At 44.2% G+C, this 21,644-nt stretch overlaps 1 protein-coding gene across 1 annotated transcript in view; it reads right to left on the bottom strand.

Moving 5' to 3' along the window:
• The window catches only part of LIG3 (DNA ligase 3), a 1,243,614-nt gene that overhangs the window by 515,311 nt on the left and 706,659 nt on the right, over nucleotides 1-21,644 (bottom strand). The window contains exon 16 of the mRNA XM_044058542.1: nucleotides 17,888-18,030. Coding sequence (XP_043914477.1) covers nucleotides 17,888-18,030 — 143 coding nt within the window. The remainder of the gene's footprint in view (nucleotides 1-17,887; nucleotides 18,031-21,644) is intronic.

Raw genomic sequence — 21,644 nt, 5'->3', positions numbered from 1 at the left:
GGAGGAGTGGTTTCAGCCCAGAAATTAGTAGTTTATTGGCAATTTTGGGCTAATTTCTATCTCTTTAATTTCCCTGCTATAAAACCCGCATTTGCAAGGTGTTTGTGATAGTATACAGCTCAGCACGCTCCTGCCTGGTGCCCTGCAGAGTTCTACAGCAGCACAGAGACAAAAGAGAGACTTTGGAGTGATTAAGTATCATTTTTCTGCATTTTCTTGCTGCCTTTAGCTAATTCCGCCTAAAACACCAATTTTTTAGCGTTTCTGTAATTTAAAAAGCTTGTTTCAGCTACATATTGTACTTATTTTACTGCTTGCACTTTAACAAAGTTGTTTTTGTGTTTAAATTACCTGTTTAACTGTTGTAGGCTACACACTCAAGAGTGATATCCATTTCAGTGCATTTAAAGTGTTTTTTTGATTGTATCTGCTTTATTTTCTGAAGCAAAACAAAAAAAAACAATAAATATACTTGTTTTCCCACCTTTCTAAGCTAGTATAGTCCAGTTTACAGGTTAGTGCTGAATTCAGGGCTGTGTTACAAGCTTCTGTGTTTGCCAATACCTTACTTGGATAGAAGGAAGTTTCTCTGTTCACTGTGAGAGAGGGAGCTTTGAGCAGCCTATCTGTCTCTGGAGGAGTGGTTTCAGCCCAGAAATTAGTAGTTTATTGGCCATTTTGGGCTAATTTCTATCTCTTTCATTTCCCTGCTATAAAACTCGCATTTGCAAGGTTTTGCGCACCAGGCAGCACCGGTTAGCTAGGGTATAACTATTCCTGGCTCCACAAAGTCTACTCTTCAATTTTTCCCTTGGAACAGACATACATTCAACTTAAGCACTCAAACCATTCACTTTTCATACCGGCACTTACTCAAAACTCATAGCAAGTACTAATAAACCTTAGCACTAGACCCCCTCCTATACTTTAGAGAAGGACAAGGCTCTCTATTCAGCCTTACCAGCCAATCAGTAAAACAGTTCACTGTACCTATCCAGGCATGTCCAAAGGGCAGTTTCAGGTGTATTCTCCTGTCCAACTGGTGAAGCTGGACATTTTGAGGGAATGTTACAATTGCCTCATGTACACAGACAACCCTCTCCTCCTTCCACCAAACACTAATACACGCGAGAGATGCAATTATACAGCCAAACTGGAGGCTAAGCTCTCTCAACCCAAGACTGGACCAGGCAGTCAAGAGGAGAAGGGAATTACTTGCATTACACCACCAGTCTCACATAGACCTATGAAACCATCACGGGCAAAAAACACACATAAATGCATGAAAATATACTCGGAGGCTCTAAATAAAAATCTGCAGAAGCAACAGAGACCTCCAAAGCAGACATCCAAGCAACCTCCACCCCCCAACACAAACCATGAAACACATACTTCACAAAACCAGTGTGCTACACAATCACAACCCTTAAGGCAAAATAACATACCCAACACACTAGTAATAGGTGACTCTATAGTCAGGCAGACTGAAGTCCCACTCACTAGGCTGAACAAGGAGAAGGTTACTGTTAGCTGCCTGTCAGGTGCCAGGATCCGCCACATAACACAAGCACTCAGGTCATTCCAGAACAAGTACAAATATGACTCTGTCATTGTCCATGTTGGTGTGAATGACCTGAGCCGTACCTCCCTGGACTACATGAAAAAAGACATGGAGGAGCTCCCTGATCACACAGCCCAGGTCGGTATGACCCTGACCCTGAGTAGCATCCTGCCCTCACCAACAATGATACCACGGTATAGAGAAAAAATTATCAATTTCAACAATTGGCTAAGCTTCTGGTGTCATTCAAAGGAGATCCAGTGTCTGTCAGCCTGGGATGACATGCTCAACAATCCACGCTGCTTTGCTAGAGATGGCTTGCACCTGTCACCCTTAGGCTTTCGAATACTGGCCAAGGCTCTGGCCATCCCCATTGTGCCTTTTTTAGGCAAGAAAAAACAAACCCACAGCCGTAAATAGCACAAGTAAAAAAAAAAAAAACTGAGGGTAATGATACTCAGTGCCAGAAGTCTAAACCTCAAAATGCACGCACTCGAGGCACTCCTCAGTATGGAGAAAATTGATATATGTGCAGTAACAGAAACCTGGTTTATGGCTCCAGAGAGCACCCTAGCACTACCAGGCTACAACTCCTACCATACATTTCAGCCAAAAAATCTGGACCAAAATACAAAAGGCGGGGGAGTATAGTACAGTTGTGTAAACTTACCATAAATGTAGATGTTAGAGTGTATTCACTGTTGCAGTCATTACATTTGGGTAATCTGCTGGCAGGTTGCCCTCAGTCGGCCTGATTAAGAAAGTCTTGGGTCCTGCGTCAGTTGCTGTCCCTTCTTCCATGACATCAGCAGCCGACGCCATTACATCAGTTTTTCTTGCCCCTGATGTCAGGTGCCCCCCAAATCATCATCTTCTTTCGGCTGTTGCCATTAGGGGTCGCCACAGTGGATCACCTGTTTCCATTTCTTCCTGTCCTCTGCATCTTGCTCTGTCACACCAACCACCTGCATGTCCTCTCTCACCACATCCATAAACCTTATCTTAGGCCTTCCTCTTTTCCTGTTACCTGGTAGCTTCATCCTTGGCATCTTTTTCCCAATATACTCCACATCCCTTCTCAGCACATGTCCAAACCAACGTAATCTTGCCTCTCTGGCTTTGTCTCCAAACCTTCCGACCTGGGCTGACCCTCTAATATACTTATTCCTAATCCTGTCCACCCTCGTCACACCCAGTGCGAATCTTAACATCTTTAACTCTGCCACATCCAGCTCAAACTCCTGCCTTTTTGTCAGTGCCACTGTCTCCAACCCATATAACACAGCTGGCCTCACTACCCTCTTGTAGACCTTCCCTTTCACTCTTACAGGTACTCGTCTGTCACAAATCACTCCTGACACTCTTCTCCACCCACACCATCCTGCCTGTACTCTCTTCTTCACCTCTCTTCCACACTCACCGTTACTCTGAACTACTGACCCCAAGTATTTAAACTCATCCACCTTCACCACCTCTACTCCGTGCATCCTCACCATTCCTCTATCCTCCCTCTCATTCAAACACATATATTCTGTCTTAGTCCTGCTGACCCTCATTCCTCTTCTCTCTAGAGCATATCTCCATCTCTCCAGGGTCTCCTCCACCTGTTCCCTACTCTCACTACAGATCACAATGTCATTTGCAAACATCATAGTCCATGGGGACTCCTGTCTGATCTCGTCTGTCAACCTGTCCATCACCACTGCAAATAAGAAAGGGCTCAGAGCTGATCCTTGATGTAACCCCACCTCCACCTTAAACGCATCTGTCACTCCCACCGCAGACCTCACCGCTGTCACACTACCCTCGTACATATCCTGTACCACTCTTACCTACTTCTCTGACACTGCTAGTCAGGTGCCCCCCAAATGGGGAGTAATATATATATATATATATATATATATATAAATATAAAAGTTTAAAACACAAAAAATATACCTCCAAACAAAAGCAAATACACCCAAAAAGGCTTTTAAGCATAGTAAAAGAAAGGAGAGGTTTAGTAAGAGAAAAACAGGGGGCTGGAGGGTTGGTAACCAGGACTGCAACAGTGAATACACTCGAACATCTACATTTATGGTAAGTGTACACAACTGTACTATGTTCTTCGTGTTTCACTGTTGCAGTCATTACATTTGGGTAGAATCCCAAAGCTATGGCTGGGAGGATGGATTTATACAGCATTAGGAGCAGCTATAAGGCCCTGCAGGACAGCAGTGGCAAAGCCAGCTCAGGATTTAGAGAAGAGAGGTAAATGGTAATGTTTGGTGAAGGTATGAACTGAGCTCCAGGTAGCAGCTTCTAGAATGTCTCTGGTAGGAACCCCTCTGAGAAAGGCTGCAGAAGTAGATGCAGCCCTGGTGGAATGAGACCTGATCCCCTTGGGGATAGGTTTACCATGGTGCATGTAGCAGAAACAAATGCAATGGCGTATCCATTTGGAAATAGTCTGCTTTGAAATAGCTTTTCCCTCTGCCCCTGCAGCAAATGCCACCAATAGTTGCTCAGATTTTCTAAGAGATTTTGTCCTGTTTAAGTAGAATCTAAGTTGTCTGTGTACATCCAATGAATGCAGAATCCGCTCACCCTTGTTCTGTGGATCGGGGAAGAAAGTTGGCAGATGAATGGTCTGATTAAGAGCCACACTGGATACTACCTTAGGCATGAAAGATGGATTGGTCCTGAGAGCCACCCTGTCCTGATAAAAAATAATGAAAGGCTCAACTGCCATAAGGGCCTGTACTTCTGAAATCCTTTTAGCTAAAGTGACTGCTAAAAGGAAAGCTGTTTTCCATGAGAGAAATTTTAGGTCTGCAGTAGCAGCTAGCTCAAAAGGAGGGAGAGTGAGTTTTTCCAAAACAAAATTGAGGTCCCATGCAGGAGTTGGTGCTCTCCTGGGAGGTCTTAAATTTTTAGCCCCTCTGAGATACTGCTTTAGCAGAGGATGAGAGAAGAGGGGAGGTTCCGTGTTGTAATGAGCTGAAATGGCAGAGGCATGGATTTTTATAGAAGAAAAAGACAGGCCCTTGTGAAGCATCTCAGTTAACTATTGTAGAATCTGATGAATATTGGGCATTGCTGTGCTTATTCCTTGTGATTGGTTCCAGGCACAGAATCTTTTCCATTTGTCAGCATAAGATTTTCCAGTACTAGGCCTTCTAGCCTCCAAAATGACATCCATCACTGGTTTGCTGAGGGATACCAGGGGTGAAATTAGTTGATTAGCCACGCTGCAAGATTCAAAGTTTGGAGCAGAGTGTGCAGAATTTGGTAGTTCTGCTGAGACAGTAGGTAAGGTGTCTGAGGCAGGTGCCACGGAGAAAGGTGTGACACATTGCACAGGAGTGAGTACCAGTGTTGGCGAGGCCAGTTTGGAGCAATCAGAATCATTTTTGGTTTGTCCTGTTTGACTTTTAGCAGAACTTTGGAGAGCAGAGTAAGAGGGGGAAAGGAATAGACTGATAGTTTTTTCCAGCTGAATGATAGAGCATCCACTTTCCAAGCTTTTTTGTGATGAATTCTTGTGCAGAATTTGTCCAACTGATAGTTCTGAGGTAGGCAGAAAGATCTATGTCTGGGTTCCCCCATTTCCGTGTCAACATGCTGAAAACTTGTGGTTCCAATTTCCATTCATGTGGGTTCATAAGATTTCTGCTTAGTTCGTCTGCCAGAGAATTTAGCTTTCCTGGCAGGAACTGAGCTTGTAGTTGTATTTGATAGGTCAAGGCTGTGTTCCACAATGCCATGGCTAGTCTGCAAAGGGGGTAGGAATGTGTACCTACCTGCTTGTTTATGTACCACATAACTGTCGTGTTGTCTGTCTTTATCATTAGTTGTCCTGGATGAAGGTAGTCCTTGAAGGCTGTCAGAACATTCTGTACAGCTAGCATCTCTTTCTGATTGATATGTAGGTACATTTGATTTGGGCTCCATTTGCCCTGAATGCACTTCTCTGCCAGATGATCCCCCCAAGCATAGTCTGATGCATCTGTTGTTAGGGTTTGGGCGGTACGGGGTGGAGTGAATGGCAGTCCCTTGTTTTGGTGGCAGGCCTCTGCCCACCATAGGAACTCTAGTTGCAGGCAAGGTATAATAGGAATCATTGCTTCCAGTCTGTGACAATGTTGACTCCATAACCTTTTTAAGTACCACTGAAGTTTCCTCATATGCAGTCTTGCATATGGAATTAGAAGAATGCAGGAGGCCATGAACCCCAAGGCCTGCAGAATTTGTCTTGCAGATAGCTGGGTTTTTGTGGCTACCTGTTTGAAGTAAGTCATCAATTGAATTTGCTTTTCTGGCATAAGGTAAGTCATCTGGGCAGTTGTATTCAAGCTTGCACCCAGGAATGTATTTTTTTTGAGAGGGTACCAGTTGTGATTTCTTTTCGTTTATGGTGTACCCTAGACAGGTTAAAACTGTTTTTACAAACGCCAGATGCTTTAGAAGAATGTCCTTGTTTTCTGCCTGAATTAGACAATCGTTCAGGTATGGATATATTTGAATATTTCTTTGTCTGCAAAATGTAATTACTGGTGCCAGGCACTTTGTGAAGACCCTGGGCGCAGTGGATAAGCCAAAGGGCAGTGCAGACAACTGGTAATGTAAGTAGCCTGCTTTGAAGCAGAGGTATCGTCTGCAAGATTACCTGATTGGGATATGCAGGTAAGCCTCTTTTAAGTCCACAGTTACCAACCACGCATCTTTGCCTAGCATAGGTAGTAACTGTTAAAGAGTCAGCATCTCGAATTTTGGAATGTCCACAAATGCGTTTAGAGTAGATAAGTCCAGAATTGGACGCCATGATTTGTCTTTTCTGGATACCAGGAAAAGTCTGGAATAGAAACCTTGTCCCTTTTCCTCTTCTGGTACTGGTTGAATAGCCACCATGTTCATGAGGGACAGAACTTGTTTCTGGGCCTCTGCCCACTGATTTGGGGGCAGATCTGGCCATAAGTTGCCAGTTTCGTGCATGAAGTGCTAGTTTTCCCCCAAACGGGCGGCTAAGAGGCAAGTGCTTGGTGACTGTAGACGGAAGTCATTGAGACTGCTTACCATTGGGAGGTGCCTTGTTGCCTCCAGATTTGGAGGTGGAGGCAACCCATTGTTTTGTTCTAAAAGTTCCTTTTGACTGAAACCTGGAGCCTTTGGAATGTCTTGATTTGACTTGAGTGGCTCTCAAGGGGACTGGAAAGGACCAGTTCTTAGTAGGCCAGTGCCTACTAAATCTTGGTGGTTGCACTTGTAAGAAATCTTTCACAGTTTGCATAGATTTAGCTTTATCTTCATCTTTTTTAACACTTCTTCAGCCTTATTACCAAAGAGACGTTCCTGTTGAAAAGGAGCATCCAACAATTTTGCTTTAACATGGTCAGGCAGAGTTTTCTCTTTGAGCCAAGCATGCCTTCTTAGCACAGATCCAGTTACAGTAGCCCTGCAAGAGGCCTCCAAGGAATCAAAACCACATTGCAAAGTATGTTTTCCAACTTGTTCAGCTGAATGCAATAAATCCTGCAATTCTTTATTTTCTACACAGTCAGTGATTAACATAATTTTCTGTTTAAGTAGTCCCATGATATGCTGCTGATATTTAAGTATATAAAATTGACAGTTTAAAGCCCTGATTGCCAAGGTTGCAGACGTGTAAACCTTCTTACCCCATCTATCCACCGCCCTGGAGTCTCTATCAGAAGGGGGAGGATTTTTGGCAGTAGAGGCTTTAATGCCCTTGGGACCCTGAGAAATGGTTTCAGGTTCAGCAATAGGGTTTTTGAAAAGGAATTTTTGGGAGTCAGGAACCCTGTAGTATCTGTCTGGCTTACAAGGAGCCGGAGGCAGAGAATCAGGAGTCATACTAGATTCTGAAAATACATCATCAACAATATCTAGAACAGGAGGTATAGCCAAAGGCCTATGCTGAGGAAGTAGAAGAAAATCCCTAAGTCTCTTTTTAGATTCAGAGAAATCTTGACTTTCCCAGTGGAAATGTTCCCTTAAGGCATGTAAAGTTTCCCCAAAAGAAAAATCCTCAGGGGGAGAGGCAGAAGGGATGGAATCCTCTGCATCAGAGTCCTCATAAATAGGAATAGACAAATCCTGTTCATTAGAAGAGTCAGAAGAAATAGAATCCTGTTCAGAAGATTCATAATCAGTGTCTTGCCTAGGCCTCTTAGAAGGAGGGCTTTGGCTACCCCTGATCAAAGTAATTAAATCTTCGGCCATTTTGATCATTTGTTTTTTAGGCATAGCGGCCTGCACATGTGGCCCAGGCATCGGTTTTTTAGACATAGATTTAGATTTTGGCCTTAGTTTTGAAGATGGCGTTGGTCTAATATACAAATCTGTAGGCCTGAAAACGCCCTCAGGAGCCAGTGCCTGCACAGCGGCTCCGGACCCATCCTAAGGTAGAGACATCCGCGGGTTCCATAATTGAAGCATCTCGCGGCATACCGGACTCCGAATGGGTCTCAGTAGAGGCCTGAGAATCAGATGTAGCGGGTATCAGGGGCTGCGAAAGCGCCTCACTGAGTCCCAGCGACTGGCTTAGGAGAAGTGTCGCTGTTGGTTTTGGACCTCGATGGTCTGTCTCTGTGTTTTTCTTTTCGTTTTTTAGGTATTCTGGTAGTCGGATTGCTAACCGATGACATTTCTGGATAGTTAAATCTTGAGCCAAAATATTTAGAAGCAAAAATATACAGACATTTAATCGTGCGTTGATTAAATTTAGCACAAAACCGACAACAAGGCACGTTGTGGTCAGGGCCTAGGCAAGGAATACAGTACAAATGAAAATCCTTATGAGGTAATTGCTTCCCACAAGTAATGCAATTATTAATTTTTACTGACATCGGTAAGGAGCAAGAAAAAGTTTCCCCAACGTGGTACTTAGCTTTTAGTTGAAGACTTTGGTTCTGAAACTCGAAAATGAAAATTTCAGGAGTTGGCCGTCTGGCACTTGCAAACTGCTTCTGCTTCGGGCACTGTACGGCAAAAAAGACTGATGTAATGGCGTCGGCTGCATGTTTTATACCCCTAACGACCTGACGTCATGGAAGAAGGGACAGCAACTGACGCAGGACCCAAGACTTTGTTAATCAGGCCGACTGAGGGCAACCTGCCAGCAGATTACCCAAATGTAATGACTGCAACAGTGAAACACGAAGAACATCCATATTCATCAAGGATACCCACACCTCCATGTTAGTGGCACAGCACAATGCTCCAGAGATCATCCACGTGCAACTAACAAGGGGCAAAACTGCTATTCAAATTATAGCTTGCTACAGATCACCCACCATGTCCCAGGACATCCACTCCGCATTCCTGGAAACACTGGGAAACATAAAGGTCCTACCAAACACCCTGAGACTGGGTGATTTCAATTACCCAAACATTAACTGGGAGAACTACTCAAGTACAAACTCCCTTGCCCAACATTTCCTAGAATTTATTAACTCAAACGCCCTGGATCAACTGGTCAACACCCCCACCAGAGGTGACAACATATTGGACCTGGTCATCACCAACATGGGCGACCGGTGTTCCACACCGGAGGTCAACCCCTTGCTGGTTAGATCTGACCATAAACTAATCACTCTGGATATCCACATTCCGCCACCACCTCCGGTCAAAGAAACCACTGTGAAAAACTTTTCAAAAGCAAACTTCATGTTACTTAAGACCAAGGTGGGAAGTTTCAAAGCCCCCATGCAAAAGGACAACACTGTCCAAGTTGCAAAATCCTTTACTAATGCACTCTACAGGCACCTAAAAGAATGCATGGATCGTGCTATCCCAAACAAAACCAAGACTCACTCCTCCAAGAAAAGGAAACCAGTCTGGTGGACCCCTGCCATAAACAAGCTATACAACAGAAGGAGGAAACTAGTACAGAAAAGAGTAAAATCCCAAGAAGGGAAGACATCCCTGATCAGTATCAGCAAGAAACTACGTTCCCTCATAAAATCATCAAAGGCTAGCTTCGAAAGAAAAATTGCCATGGACTCCAAAGATAACCACAAGTTATTCTTTAGCGATGTCAAGAATCGAAGTGGCAATTCTCAGATCTGCTTGGAGTTAGTGCAGAATGGCACAAAATACACTGAACCGATCGATATAGCCAACATCCTGGCAGACGGGTTCAGTGCAAACTTCACCCCACCCCCAAAAGGGCCCATAACTATACCATAAGAATGTAGTGCCCCTGAAATCACAGACACTTAGGTTAAAACAACCCTCTCCAAAGCCAAAAACAAAGCATCAATGGGACCGGACGGTGTCTCAGGCTGCATCCTACACGAGCTCAAAGATGAACTAACCCCTCACCTAAACACACTGTTTAAACTGAACCTCTCCACAGGCTATGTGCCCACAGAGTGGCACACAGCAACGGTGTTCTACTCCACAAATGTGGAGCCACAACGGACCCCAGGAACTATCGCCCTATAAGGCTGACTAGCTTGGTCTGCAAAGCTATGGAGCGCATCATCATCGACCTCATTAACAGAGACATTGGAAACCTCCAAACACTGGACCCTACCCAGTTCGGCTTTGTTAAGGGCAGATCATGCTTCCTAAACCTGGTGGACTTCTTTGAGATAGTTACCAAGGCTATAGACGAGGGAAAGGTGGTCCACACAGCCTACCTAGACCTTGCAAAGGCCTTCAACACCATTCCCCACTCAGGTATTATAGACAAGCTCACCAGCCTGAACATAAACCCCTACGTCACAAGATGGGTTGCCAACTGGCTCACGGACAGAACCCACATGGTAAGAGTTGCGTGAGCTAGGTCTGACTCTAAACTGGTTACAAGTGGCGTTCCCCATGGCTCAGTCCTAGGACCCCTCCTGTTCGGCATATACTTCTCTGAGGTACAGGCAAGCACAAAAGGACTATGGCTGACCAAGTTCGCAGACGACTGCAAACTAGGGGCTATAACTGACTCTCCAGCTGACACAGACATCCTCCAAAAGGGTCTCAATGAGACAGATACCTGTTGTCAAAACCATGTCCTCAAGCTAAATGCCAAAAAGTGCATAGTCAACCCCTTTGGAAAGAAAGTACAGTAGTGTACACTTACCATAAATGTAGATGTTCGAGTGTCTTCACTGTTGCAGTCATGACTGTAGGGTTCTCCCCTGCTGGCAGGCAGTCCTCGGTCGGCCAGAATCCCAAAGTCTGGGTCCGGCGTCGGCTGCTCAGCCATGCTCCCTGACGTCAAGAGCGCCAGGAGTACAAAGCTGACAGCCGACGCCATGTTCTCCAGTTTTTCTTGCCCCAGATGTCAGGTGTTCCAAAATGAGTAAGATCCCATACTCTTTGCAAATACACCTCAGAAGAATGGTGAAAAAAGGAACCACACAAAAGAAAAAATAAGAGGGGACAGGAGGGAGGGAAACCCAGACTGCAACAGTGAAGACACCCGAACATCTACATTTATGGTAAGTGTACACAACTGTACTATGTTTATCGTGTTTCACTGTTGCAGTCATGACTGTAGGGTTGAATCCCAAAGCAGAATAAAAGGGAGGTGGTCATAAAGTAGAGGGGGCGGCTAAAAGGCCCTGCAAGACTGCAGAAGCAAAGCCTGCCCTAGACTTAGAGTAAAGAGGTAGATTGTAGTGCTTAGAAAAAGTATGCACTGAACTCCAAGTTGCAGCTTCCAAAATGTCCTTGGTAGGAACTCTGAGGAAGGCAGCTGAAGTGGCAGCAGCTCTGGTAGAGTGAGTCCTTATACTCCCTGGGATTTGCTTTCCATGGTGTGAATAGCAAAATCTGATTCCATGAGCAATCCATTTAGAAATGGTCTGTTTTGAAATAGCTTTACCTTGGGAACTTGAAGCATAAGAAACAAACAATTGCTCTGATTTCCTGATGTCCTTGGTTCTGTCCAGGTAAAAACGTAGTTGTCTGTGTACATCCAAGGAATGCAAGATCCTTTCCCCCTTATTTTGAAAAGTGGGGAAAAAAGTTGGCAAGTGAATAGTTTGATTTAAAGCCACTTTGGAAACCACCTTAGGCATGAAAGTAGGATTAGTCCTTAAAGACACCCTGTCTTGACGAAAAATAATATAAGGTTCCACAGCCATGAGAGCTTGCAACTCCGAAACTCTCCTGGCAGAGGTCAGAGCTAACAGGATGGCTGTCTTCCAAGATAAAAACTTGATGTCAGATGAGGCAGCAGGCTCAAAAGGAGGTAAGGTGAGTTTTTTTCAAAACATAGTTGAGATCCCAAGCAGGAATGGGTGGAGATCTAGGGGGCCTTAAGTTCTTAGCTCCTCTGAGAAACTGTCTCATGAGCTGGTGGGAAAAGATTGGAGGGTCTGTATTATAATGAGCAGAAATAGCAGAGGCATGTATCTTTATGGAAGAGAAAGAGAGACCCTTATGTAAGAGGTCTGTCAGGTAAAGTAAAATCAGAGGAATGTTAGGAATAAGAGGATCTGAATCCTGAGCCTGCATCCAGGAACAAAATCTTTTCCATTTTCCTGCATAAGATTTTCTAGTGCTAGGACGTCTGGCTTCTAAAATGACATCCATAACCTGCTTGGGTAGGAGAGAATGAATCATAGACCCTGGATTAACCAGGCCACCAGGCTGAGAGTTTTGACATGGGAGTGCAGAACCTGACCCTGGTGTTGGGACAGAAGGTTCAGAGTCTGTGGTAAAACCCAAGGGGGCTCCAGACAAAGGTTTTTCAGTGTTGGGTACCAAAACTGTCGAGGCCAATTTGGGGCCAGCAAGATTATCATCTTGGGCTTGTCCTGTTTGATCTTTAATAATACCCGTGGAAGAAAAGGTAGAGGCGGGAAGGCATACCCCGAGAGGTTTCTCCAACTGAATGATAGTGCATCCACTTTCCAAGCTAGTTCGTGGAATGTCCTGGTGCAAAAAATCTGTAGTTGATGATTGAGGTGGGATGCAAAGAGGTCTATGTGAGGACATCCCCAGACTGCTGTAATCATCTTGAATATTTCGGTGTCCAGCATCCATTCATGTGGGTCCGAAAGGTTTCTGCTCAGACTGTCTGCCAGGAAGTTTTGCTTCCCTGGTAGAAACTGAGCTTGAAGGTCCAGTTTGCAAGCTAGAGCTGTGTTCCATAGATTCATGGCTAGTCTGCAAAGGGGATAGGAATGAGATCCCCCTTGCTTGTTTATGTACAACATAACTGTGGTGTTGTCTGTCCGTATCAGTAGTTGTCCTGGTTGTAGAAGATTCCTGAAGGCCAATAGAGCTTTCTGAACGGCTAACATTTCCTTTAAATTGATATGCAGGTGCTTCTGATCCTTTGTCCAAAGGCCCTGCAGACAGTTGCCCTGAAAATGAGCTCCCCATGCATAATCTGAGGCATCCGTGGTTAGTATCCGAGTGGCTGGAGGCAGACTGAAGGGTTTTCCTTTGTTTAGAGTACATGCTTCGGACCACCAAAGGAATTCCTTCTGAAGACAAGGCAGGATGGTGATCTGTATGTCTAAAACTGTGGCAATGCAGAGACCATACACTTTTTAGGTACCACTGTATTTTCCTCATATGTAGTCTTGCATATGGTACGAGAAGGATGCAGGAGGCCATGTAACCCAAAGCCTGCAGGAATTTCCTTGCAGATAGCTGAGTTAATGATGCCAAGGTTTTGAAAGTTGAAGCCAGCTGTAATTGTTTTTCGTATATCAGAAATGCCATCTGGGTTGTTGTGTTTAGAAAAGCACCCAGAAAAATCATCTGTTGTGAGGGTGTCAAATTTGACTTTTTTATGTTTACAGTGAATCCCAGGAATTTGAGAAGATTCTGAACAAATTCTAGATGCTGAAGTAAGACATCCTTGCTGTCTGCCTGAATAAGACAGTTGTCCAGATAAGGGTAAATTTGAATTCCCTTGAGTCTGCAATAAGCTACTACTGGAGCCAGGCATTTGGTGAAGACCCTGGGCGCAGTAGACAATCCAAAGGGCAGCGCAGAGAATTGATAGTGCCTCGATCCGGCTTTGAACCCGAGGTATTTTCTGCATTCCTGCCTGATGGGAATGTGTAAATATGCCTCCTTTAAATCCAAAGTTACCATCCATGCATTTTTGGTCAGCATTGGAAGTAGCTGCTGTAGAGTAAGCATCTTGAATTTTGGTATCTCGAGAAAAGTGTTCAAGACTGACAGATCCAGAATGGGTCTCCATGAATTTTGCTTTCTGGGGACTAGAAAGAGCCTTGAGTAAAAACCTTGTCCCATCTCTGAAAGTGGAACCAGTTCTATGGCTTTCATAGACAAGAGAGCTTCCACTTGTGGTTTAAGGCCTCTAACCATTGATGTTTTGGAGGATCTGGCCATCCGCTTGGTCTTGGTAGGGTATGAAAATGGAATTTGTAACCTCTTGAAACCACATCCAGAACCCACTTATCTTGGGTTATATGAGTCCAATTTAGGTGAAAAAGAGAAAGTTTTCCTCCGAGAGGGGCATCCAGGCAAGAAGTTCCTGCAGCCCAACAGAGGGAGTCATTGAGTCTGTTTTCTATGAGCTTGCGACCTGTCCTCTCCTCCCCTACGGGTGGAAGCAGTCCACTGTCTTGGTCTATAAGAGGCTTGCATTTGAGGCCTTCCTTGGGAGCGTCTGTATCTACCCCTCTGAGGCCTGTCTGAATTGGGAAAGGACCAATTTTTTGTAGGCCAATTCCTACTAAATCTGGGTGGCTGTACTTGTAAGAAATCTTTAACTGTTTGCATGGATTTTGCCTTGTCCTCCATCTTCTTTATCACCTCTTCAGCTTTAGATCCAAACAAAACATTATGCTGAACAGGAGCATCCAATAATTTAGCTTTTACTTGATCTGGCAAGTTTGTTCCTTTAACCATGCATGCCTTCTAGTGACTGTGCCAGAGGCAGCAGCCCTACAAGAAGCCTCCAAGGCATCAAATCCACAGTGTAAACCATGCTTCCCAACTTGTTCAGTGGCATGCATTAAGTCATGTAATTCCTTATCATCTGCACAGGCGGAAATGGAAGTTAGCTTTTGTTTTAAAACAGACAGAAGAAATTGCTGGTATTTCAGCATATGAAACTGACAGTTTAAAGCCCTAATAGATAAAGTAGCAGAAGTGTACACTTTATTGCCCCATCTTTCTAAAGGTCTGGAATCCTTCTCAGTGGGAATGGGGTTTTTAGCAGAATCGGCCTTAACCCCCTTAGGTCCCTGAGAAATGGTTTCAGGATCAGCAGTAGGATTCTTGTATAAAAACTGGTGGGAATCAGGAACCCTATAATATCTGTCTGGCTTAACAGGAGCTGGAGGAAAAGAGTCAGGAGTTAAGTTAGCCTCCGAAAAAGCATCATCCACAATATCCAAAATAGGAGGAATAGCCAGGGGTCTATGATGGGGAAGAAGAAGAAAATCCCTTAGTCTTTTCTTAAATTCTGAGTACTCCTGTCCTTCCCAGTGAAAATGTTCCCTCATTTCATGCAAAGTTTCCCCAAAAGAGAAATCCTCAGGGGGAGAAGCTGAAGGAATGGATTCCTCAGCATCAGAATCCTCATAAGGAGGGAAAGAATATTCCTGGTCAGAAGATGAAACTGAAGAAACAGAAGCCTGATCAGAGGAGTCATAATACACTTCCTGCCTTGGCCTTTTATCTGGAGGGGGATGTGAACCCCTAATCATAGTAAGTAAGTCCTCCGCCATCTTAAGTAACTGTTTCTGAGACTTGGGTGCTGGATCTGAAGAGGCCTGGGCTCCAGTCTTTGATTTGGAAGGAGTCTTTGCCTTTGTCTTTGGCTTTGCCTTTATTAGAAGCTGAGTAGGCCTGAAAACCCCTTCGGAAGCCGGTACCTGCACAGCGGCTCCAGACCCATCCGAAGGAGCATTGTCCGAAGGTCCTGCAACATAAATATTCAAAGGCCTAGTTGGCTCCTCGTGGGAGTCCGTTTCGGCCATCGGTTCCAAAATGGCCGACACGGGCTGGTGCCTCACTGACAATGGCCGAACCTGAAGCTGGCTCTGCTTGTACAACATCGTCTGATTTGGACCTCGGAGGCCTGTCTTTATCCTTGCGTCGTTTGTGAACTCCGGTAGCCGGAACCATATCCGACGACATTTTATAATTAAAACACCTACCGAAGTAATGAAATGAAAAATCGTACCTTCGTTTAATCGTACGTTGATTGAATCTAGCACAAAACCGACAACTAGCTACGTCATGGTCAGGGCCTAAGCAAGGAATACAGTAAGAATGAAAATCCTTATGAGGTATTTGCTTCCCACATGAAATACAGTTATTAACTTTTTCTGACATCGGACTGGAGCACGAAAAAAGTTTCTCCAACGGGGTACTTAGCTTTGAGTAGGAGAAGAAAGTCTTCGGACTGAAGTACTTTTATAAAAAATTGTCAGTAGTCAGCCGACCGGCACTTACGAACTGCTATCACCACACGGCAAGAAAGACTGGAGAACATGGCGTCGGCTGTCAGCTTTGTACTCCTGGCGCTCTGACATCAGGGAGCATGGCTGAGCAGCCGACGCCGGACCCAGACTTTGGGATTCTGGCCGAACGAGGACTGCCTGCCGGCAGGGGAGAACCCTACAGTCATGACTGCAACAGTGAAACATGATGAACATCAAAGTACCCACAAACTACCACATAGGTGGTAGCCCCCTAAATACGGAAGACGTAATAAGGAATCTGGGGACCCAAGTAGACAGAAGCCCCCTAAATACGGAAGACGTAATAAGGAATCTGGGGACCCAAGTAGACAGAAACCTCTCCTTTGATAATCACATTGCCAAAGTGGTTAGAAAACTCTTCTATGTGGCCCACCTAATCACAAAAGGGTTTGCATCCAGATCGAAAGAGGTCATTGGGTCCCTCTATGCATCACTCATCAGACCCATCATTGAGTACAATGCCCCATTTGGGAAGTACCTTACAAGACACCTGCAACAACTGGAAAGACCACAGAAGTACCTCACCAAGAGGATCACTGGCCTCAAGCAGATGTCCTATGCAGCTCGACTGAAGAAACTCCAGCTGTACTCGGTTGCATACCGCCTACTCAGAGGTGATCTCTGCCTGACATACAAGGCCATGTCCAACCCAGAATTGATGGACATGCTCCACCTAAAGAAAACCATATCCCCTCGAGCCACACGCTCCAGGGATCTAAACCTCACCATAACAATAAATAGGACATGCTGGATTGATAGATTCCTGTCCCAGAGACTTCCCATGCTCTGGAACAAGATTCCAATCTACATTAGGCAGAGCTCCTCGCTAACCCTCTTCAAGAGAAACCTTGACGAGTTGATGGGAAAACAGAAAGTTTCCCCTAGGGATCACTTCAATGGCTCTGCTGGACAGAGGCACAGGGAACTAATCTAAGGGAGCGTTGAAAGCCAACACATTCCGGCTAGGCTTATAAATACCTTCGGGCAGATAGTCTAGTACCTACCTATGAACCTATATAAAGAAACCACTACCACAACATCCTGCAGCAAGTCTATGGTGCTGTCACAGTGTCTTTTCTCCCCTAGCAGCCCTCCACCATGTATCAGTGACTGCCTGATTATTATTTTCTTATTTACTATGTTAACTGCTTATTATTTTCTTATTTATGTTAACTGATGTCTTGTCCACTACAAGATTTCTTTTAACTCTTCTCAGTAGCTGACTTCAGCTTGAAAAAGTATTAAAAAAAGTGGATTGCAAAGATGCTCAATTCTGTAGAATAATATATAATAGTAACTGATTTATTTATGTATGTTAACCCAGTAAGTTGACAGGCCCAAGAACTCCTTAACTAGGAAACCGGATAGGTGACAGTATAAAACATTACAAGATTGCAAGAAACTGACAGAACAACGCTTACAATATTATTTAAATAGAATGAGAGGTATGGAGTTGAGACCTAAGAAAACTGAACACAACAGTACACTTCTGACAATGATTAAGAACAATAGAAAAAATGCACAAAGTTATTGATATCAATGCAAACCAAGATGCAATATCACAATGCAAAAATAATGATAGTCATGGATGCTCACTTTTTCATGTTTGTCATGTGTTTGCTGAACCTCTATTTGAGATCACATATTAAATCCCAGCTGCCATTGATCTACACAAATGTAGAAGTGTTCCCCATTTTTACTGAAGGTTAGCCACCATTTCAAGCACATGCATTTCTCTAGTTATGTCGAGTGTTATTTAGTGTTATTTGCTTGTTTTGTTGACAAGAGGTGTACCAAGGCATTATCCATATGGTGTACAGGTTGGTGGGAAAGGTTCCAGTAATGCATAGTAGACAGTTACAAGTTATACAGATACTTTTATAATAACAGAATCACTCACCTTGCTTATTTTCTCCATATCCAGTTCATTCTGAAGTCGTGCTAATGTAGCATCATCATGACCACCAGAACATTTAGTCACTGTGCACCACTTTTTCGAGTCAGGGTCATAGCAACCCATCAGAAAGATGGACATCATGCCTCCTAAAATAACAGCAGGAAGAATGATAAACACAGACAATCCAAAAGGGTGAATTCCAGTCATTACTGCACAGCAATGTCTAAATACACACAAATAATGCAAATGTGAGGCATCAGTATTAATGTATCTACATAAACCTATTTTTCTTCCTCCCACGATTTAGAAGAATTGCTTGATGGCAGCATGATCAAGGCAGCTTTCTGAAAGAGGATGCTCTGTACTATAATAATGCAATTAATTTTGGTACATACAACAATGTCCTCACTGGCATACTCATTCCAGTTGTCAGCCATGTCTATTTCAGCCAACCATCAAGGCATGAGATACAACATGTCCTCACTGGCATACTCATTCCAGTTGTCAGCCATGTCTATTTCAGCCAACCATCAAGGCATGAGATACAAGAAGCTGATAAAGATAGCACTTGCATCCATGATTACATCAACAGCCATTGCTGACCAATGTCTAGTCAAATGCTATTAAAACATCAAAAAATCTTCTCCACAGAAAGACAAATATTGGCTGGTTGCATGTGGGACTTCAGAACTAGAAGAACAAGAGATTCAGTTATCAAAACAGCCAGTTGACTAAGTGAATCAAACCATTACAGAAAAAAAAATAACATGCTAGAAAGAAACATGAGAGAGATATACTTACTATATCAGTTGCCCTGTAATAGGTAACTGTTGGAACTTCCACTTCTGACATCCACAGCTCAGAATAGTTTTGTAATTTGCCTAGCAGCCACTGGAGAGGGCACGAGTACCTGCTAAGTGCATGTCACAACACCACGCATTAATCTACAAGGGTCTGTTAACTCCTAAGTTCTCCAGTTTGATGACTACACATTGAATGAGCACAACCTGAAAGACACGGTAACAAAGCCAAAAACTGCATATTTGTCTGGCTAAGATAATCTATGCATTAATGGGCGATGAAGAGGCCATTCAAAAACACTCAGTGAAGGTTAATAAATGCCCACTTCAGAATGCCACTGTAGGAAGGCAGCAGGAATGTGCGGACTTGAAAGATACATCAAGGATGGACTTTGAATGCAGTTTTGGACAGTGAATGACCACTGGATTTTTTTACCTTCTGTCCAATCAACCCTAGCCATGCATCATAAAGAAGACCCTTTTGCCTGTGTCTCCACTAGCTGTCCTCCACAGGCACCATCTTCTATGAGATGTTGTCATCCTTGAACTTCTCGCACACTGTACTAAGTGGCAGTTCTGAGCTACTGCCAGTTGTTAAAAGTTCAAGGCCTGAACCCCTTCAGTCAACATCACTGCTAGTAAGAGCCAAGGACTTCAATGAGTTGGGTAATAAACACAGGAACTTTGTACGGCTGAGATCCAAATGTGTGTGTGAATCAGAAAAGAACTTGTGATCAAACAGCCTAGTTCCACTCTCATAGCCTGCTTCGTTATATTATGACATGTGGAAGAAGGAAACTTGGCTATCCGAAGTGGGGGAGCTGGTCAATTTTGAGAATTGTGCTGGGCTGGGAGTTATCAGACGAGGAAGCCAGCACTGCTGCATACAGGGATAATTCTCTGACCACAGCCAAGGAGGCCTGGGTTCTACTACTGGCTTGGACATTTAAGGTGATGACACGGGAGGATACACACTCATATGGGCCTCATTACTGATCTCCAGCAGTGGCTAGGGACACAGGGTGGTATAGTTTTATAGGAGGGAGAGGCACTGGTTGGTTCACCACAGAATCGATACTATAGCCAGTGTGGTCCCTGGACATCAAAAGTGCACTTGATGGGTAAGGAAGTTAGGGCATGACACAAAAAGAATCCTAGCAGTAGTGTGATACTGTGCCAGAATCCCAGTCTCCTCATTGGCCCAGGACGTGGGATGGGATTAGCATGGGGAAGGTTAAAGTGGGTCCAGTAGACCCAGTGAAAGAGGACAGGACCTGGGGCATGTCAGCTGCAGAAACAACAGACTTACCAGAAGTCCTGCAGATGACCTTCAAAGTTATAGTCTGTGTTACAAGATAATAACTTTTTTACAGGTGCTCCAATTCACTTTTCAAACAGAAGTACACATTTAAATGCTGAAGTTTAAATGTTACAAAAACACAGTCCCTATAACTTCCCTACAACATCCAATACTAGCTCAGGAAAGTACAATTAATGGCAATGTGGAAACAAGGACAGTTTTGTAAAATTTGAGAACAAGAATCAGGGCTCAGCACCCACAGTACAGGTGTGCACACTTACCATAAATGTAGATGTTCGAGTGTATTCACTGTTGCAGTCCTAACCAATGGGGTTATCCGGCTCCCGGTAGCCCTTGATCGGCCAGAATACCAAAGGTAAGTAAAAATTACGTCAGCTGCCGTCAGTTGTACAGGACGTCAGGGTGTCCGATACAAAAGGAGGCAGCCAACGTCACTTCCTCAGTCTTTCTTGCCATAACAGTCAGAAGCCCCCAGAAAACAAGGCTTAAACTAAATGTAGCCTGTACCTTAGGAAAAGAGAAAAAAAGGGGGAAGGAGGGAGGGAAAGCAGGACTGCAACAGTGAATACACTCGAACATCTACATTTATGGTAAGTGTACACAACTGTGCTATGCTCATCGTGTTTCACTGTTGCAGTCCTAACCAATGGATTGATTACCAAAGCCCAGAGAAAAGAGAGGAGGAACTAACAGAATCAAGGATTGGAGATAATGCCCTGCAGAACAGCAGTGGCAAACCCTGTCCTGGCCTTCGAAAACAAAGGCAAATTATAATGCTTTGTGAAAGTGTGAACAGAAGACCATGTGGCAGATTCCAAAATGTCTTTAGTAGGGACCCCCCTTAAAAAGGCTGCAGAAGTGGAAGCTGCTCTAGTTGAGTGGGTCCTAACCCCTTCAGGAGGAACCTTGCCATGAAAGAAATAACAAAAAGTAATACAATGAGCAATCCATTTAGAAATGGTCTGCTTAGAAATGGCCTTGCCCTGGGCTCCAGGGGCAAAGCTGGCCAACAGCTGAGCTGATTTCCGAAGGTCTTTAGTCCTGTCCAGGTAAAACCTGAGCTGTCTATGCACATCAAGAGAATGTAGGATCCTCTCACCTCTATTTCGAGGATTAGGAAAAAAGGTAGGAAGGTGTATGGTCTGATTAAGAATCATACTAGAAACCACCTTAGGCATAAAGAAGGGGCTGGTTCTCAGAGAAACCTTATCTGCATGAAAAATAAGAAAAGGCTCCACAGCCATCAAAGCCTGCAGCTCAGAAACCCTCCTTGCTGAAGTTATAGCCAAGAGAAAGGCAGTCTTCCACAAGAGAAACTTTAAGTCTGCAGTGGCAGCTGGCTCAAAAGGAGGAAGAGCGAGTTTCTCTAGAACAAAATTAAGATCCCAGGCTGGAGTAGGTGCCCTTCTGGGAGATTTTAAGTTGCAAGAACCTCTGAGAAAGATTTTCGTCAGGGGATGAGAGAAAATGGGTTGTTCAAAAGAACAATGAGCAGAAATGGCTGAAGCATGGATCTTCATAGAGGAAAAAGAAAGACCACCCTGAAGCAAATTAGCCAGGTATTCAAGGAACAGAGGAAGGGTAGGCTGAGAAGAAGATTCCCCTCTAGCCTGCATCCAAAGAGAGAATCTTTCCCATT

This window comes from Protopterus annectens, chromosome 16.part0 (assembly GCF_019279795.1).
Source record: "Protopterus annectens isolate FY-2018-M chromosome 16.part0, PAN1.0, whole genome shotgun sequence".
Classification (NCBI taxonomy): domain Eukaryota; kingdom Metazoa; phylum Chordata; order Ceratodontiformes; family Protopteridae; genus Protopterus; species Protopterus annectens.
The sequence above is the reverse complement of the archived record's forward strand: the minus strand, read 5'-3'. Positions and strand labels throughout refer to the sequence as shown.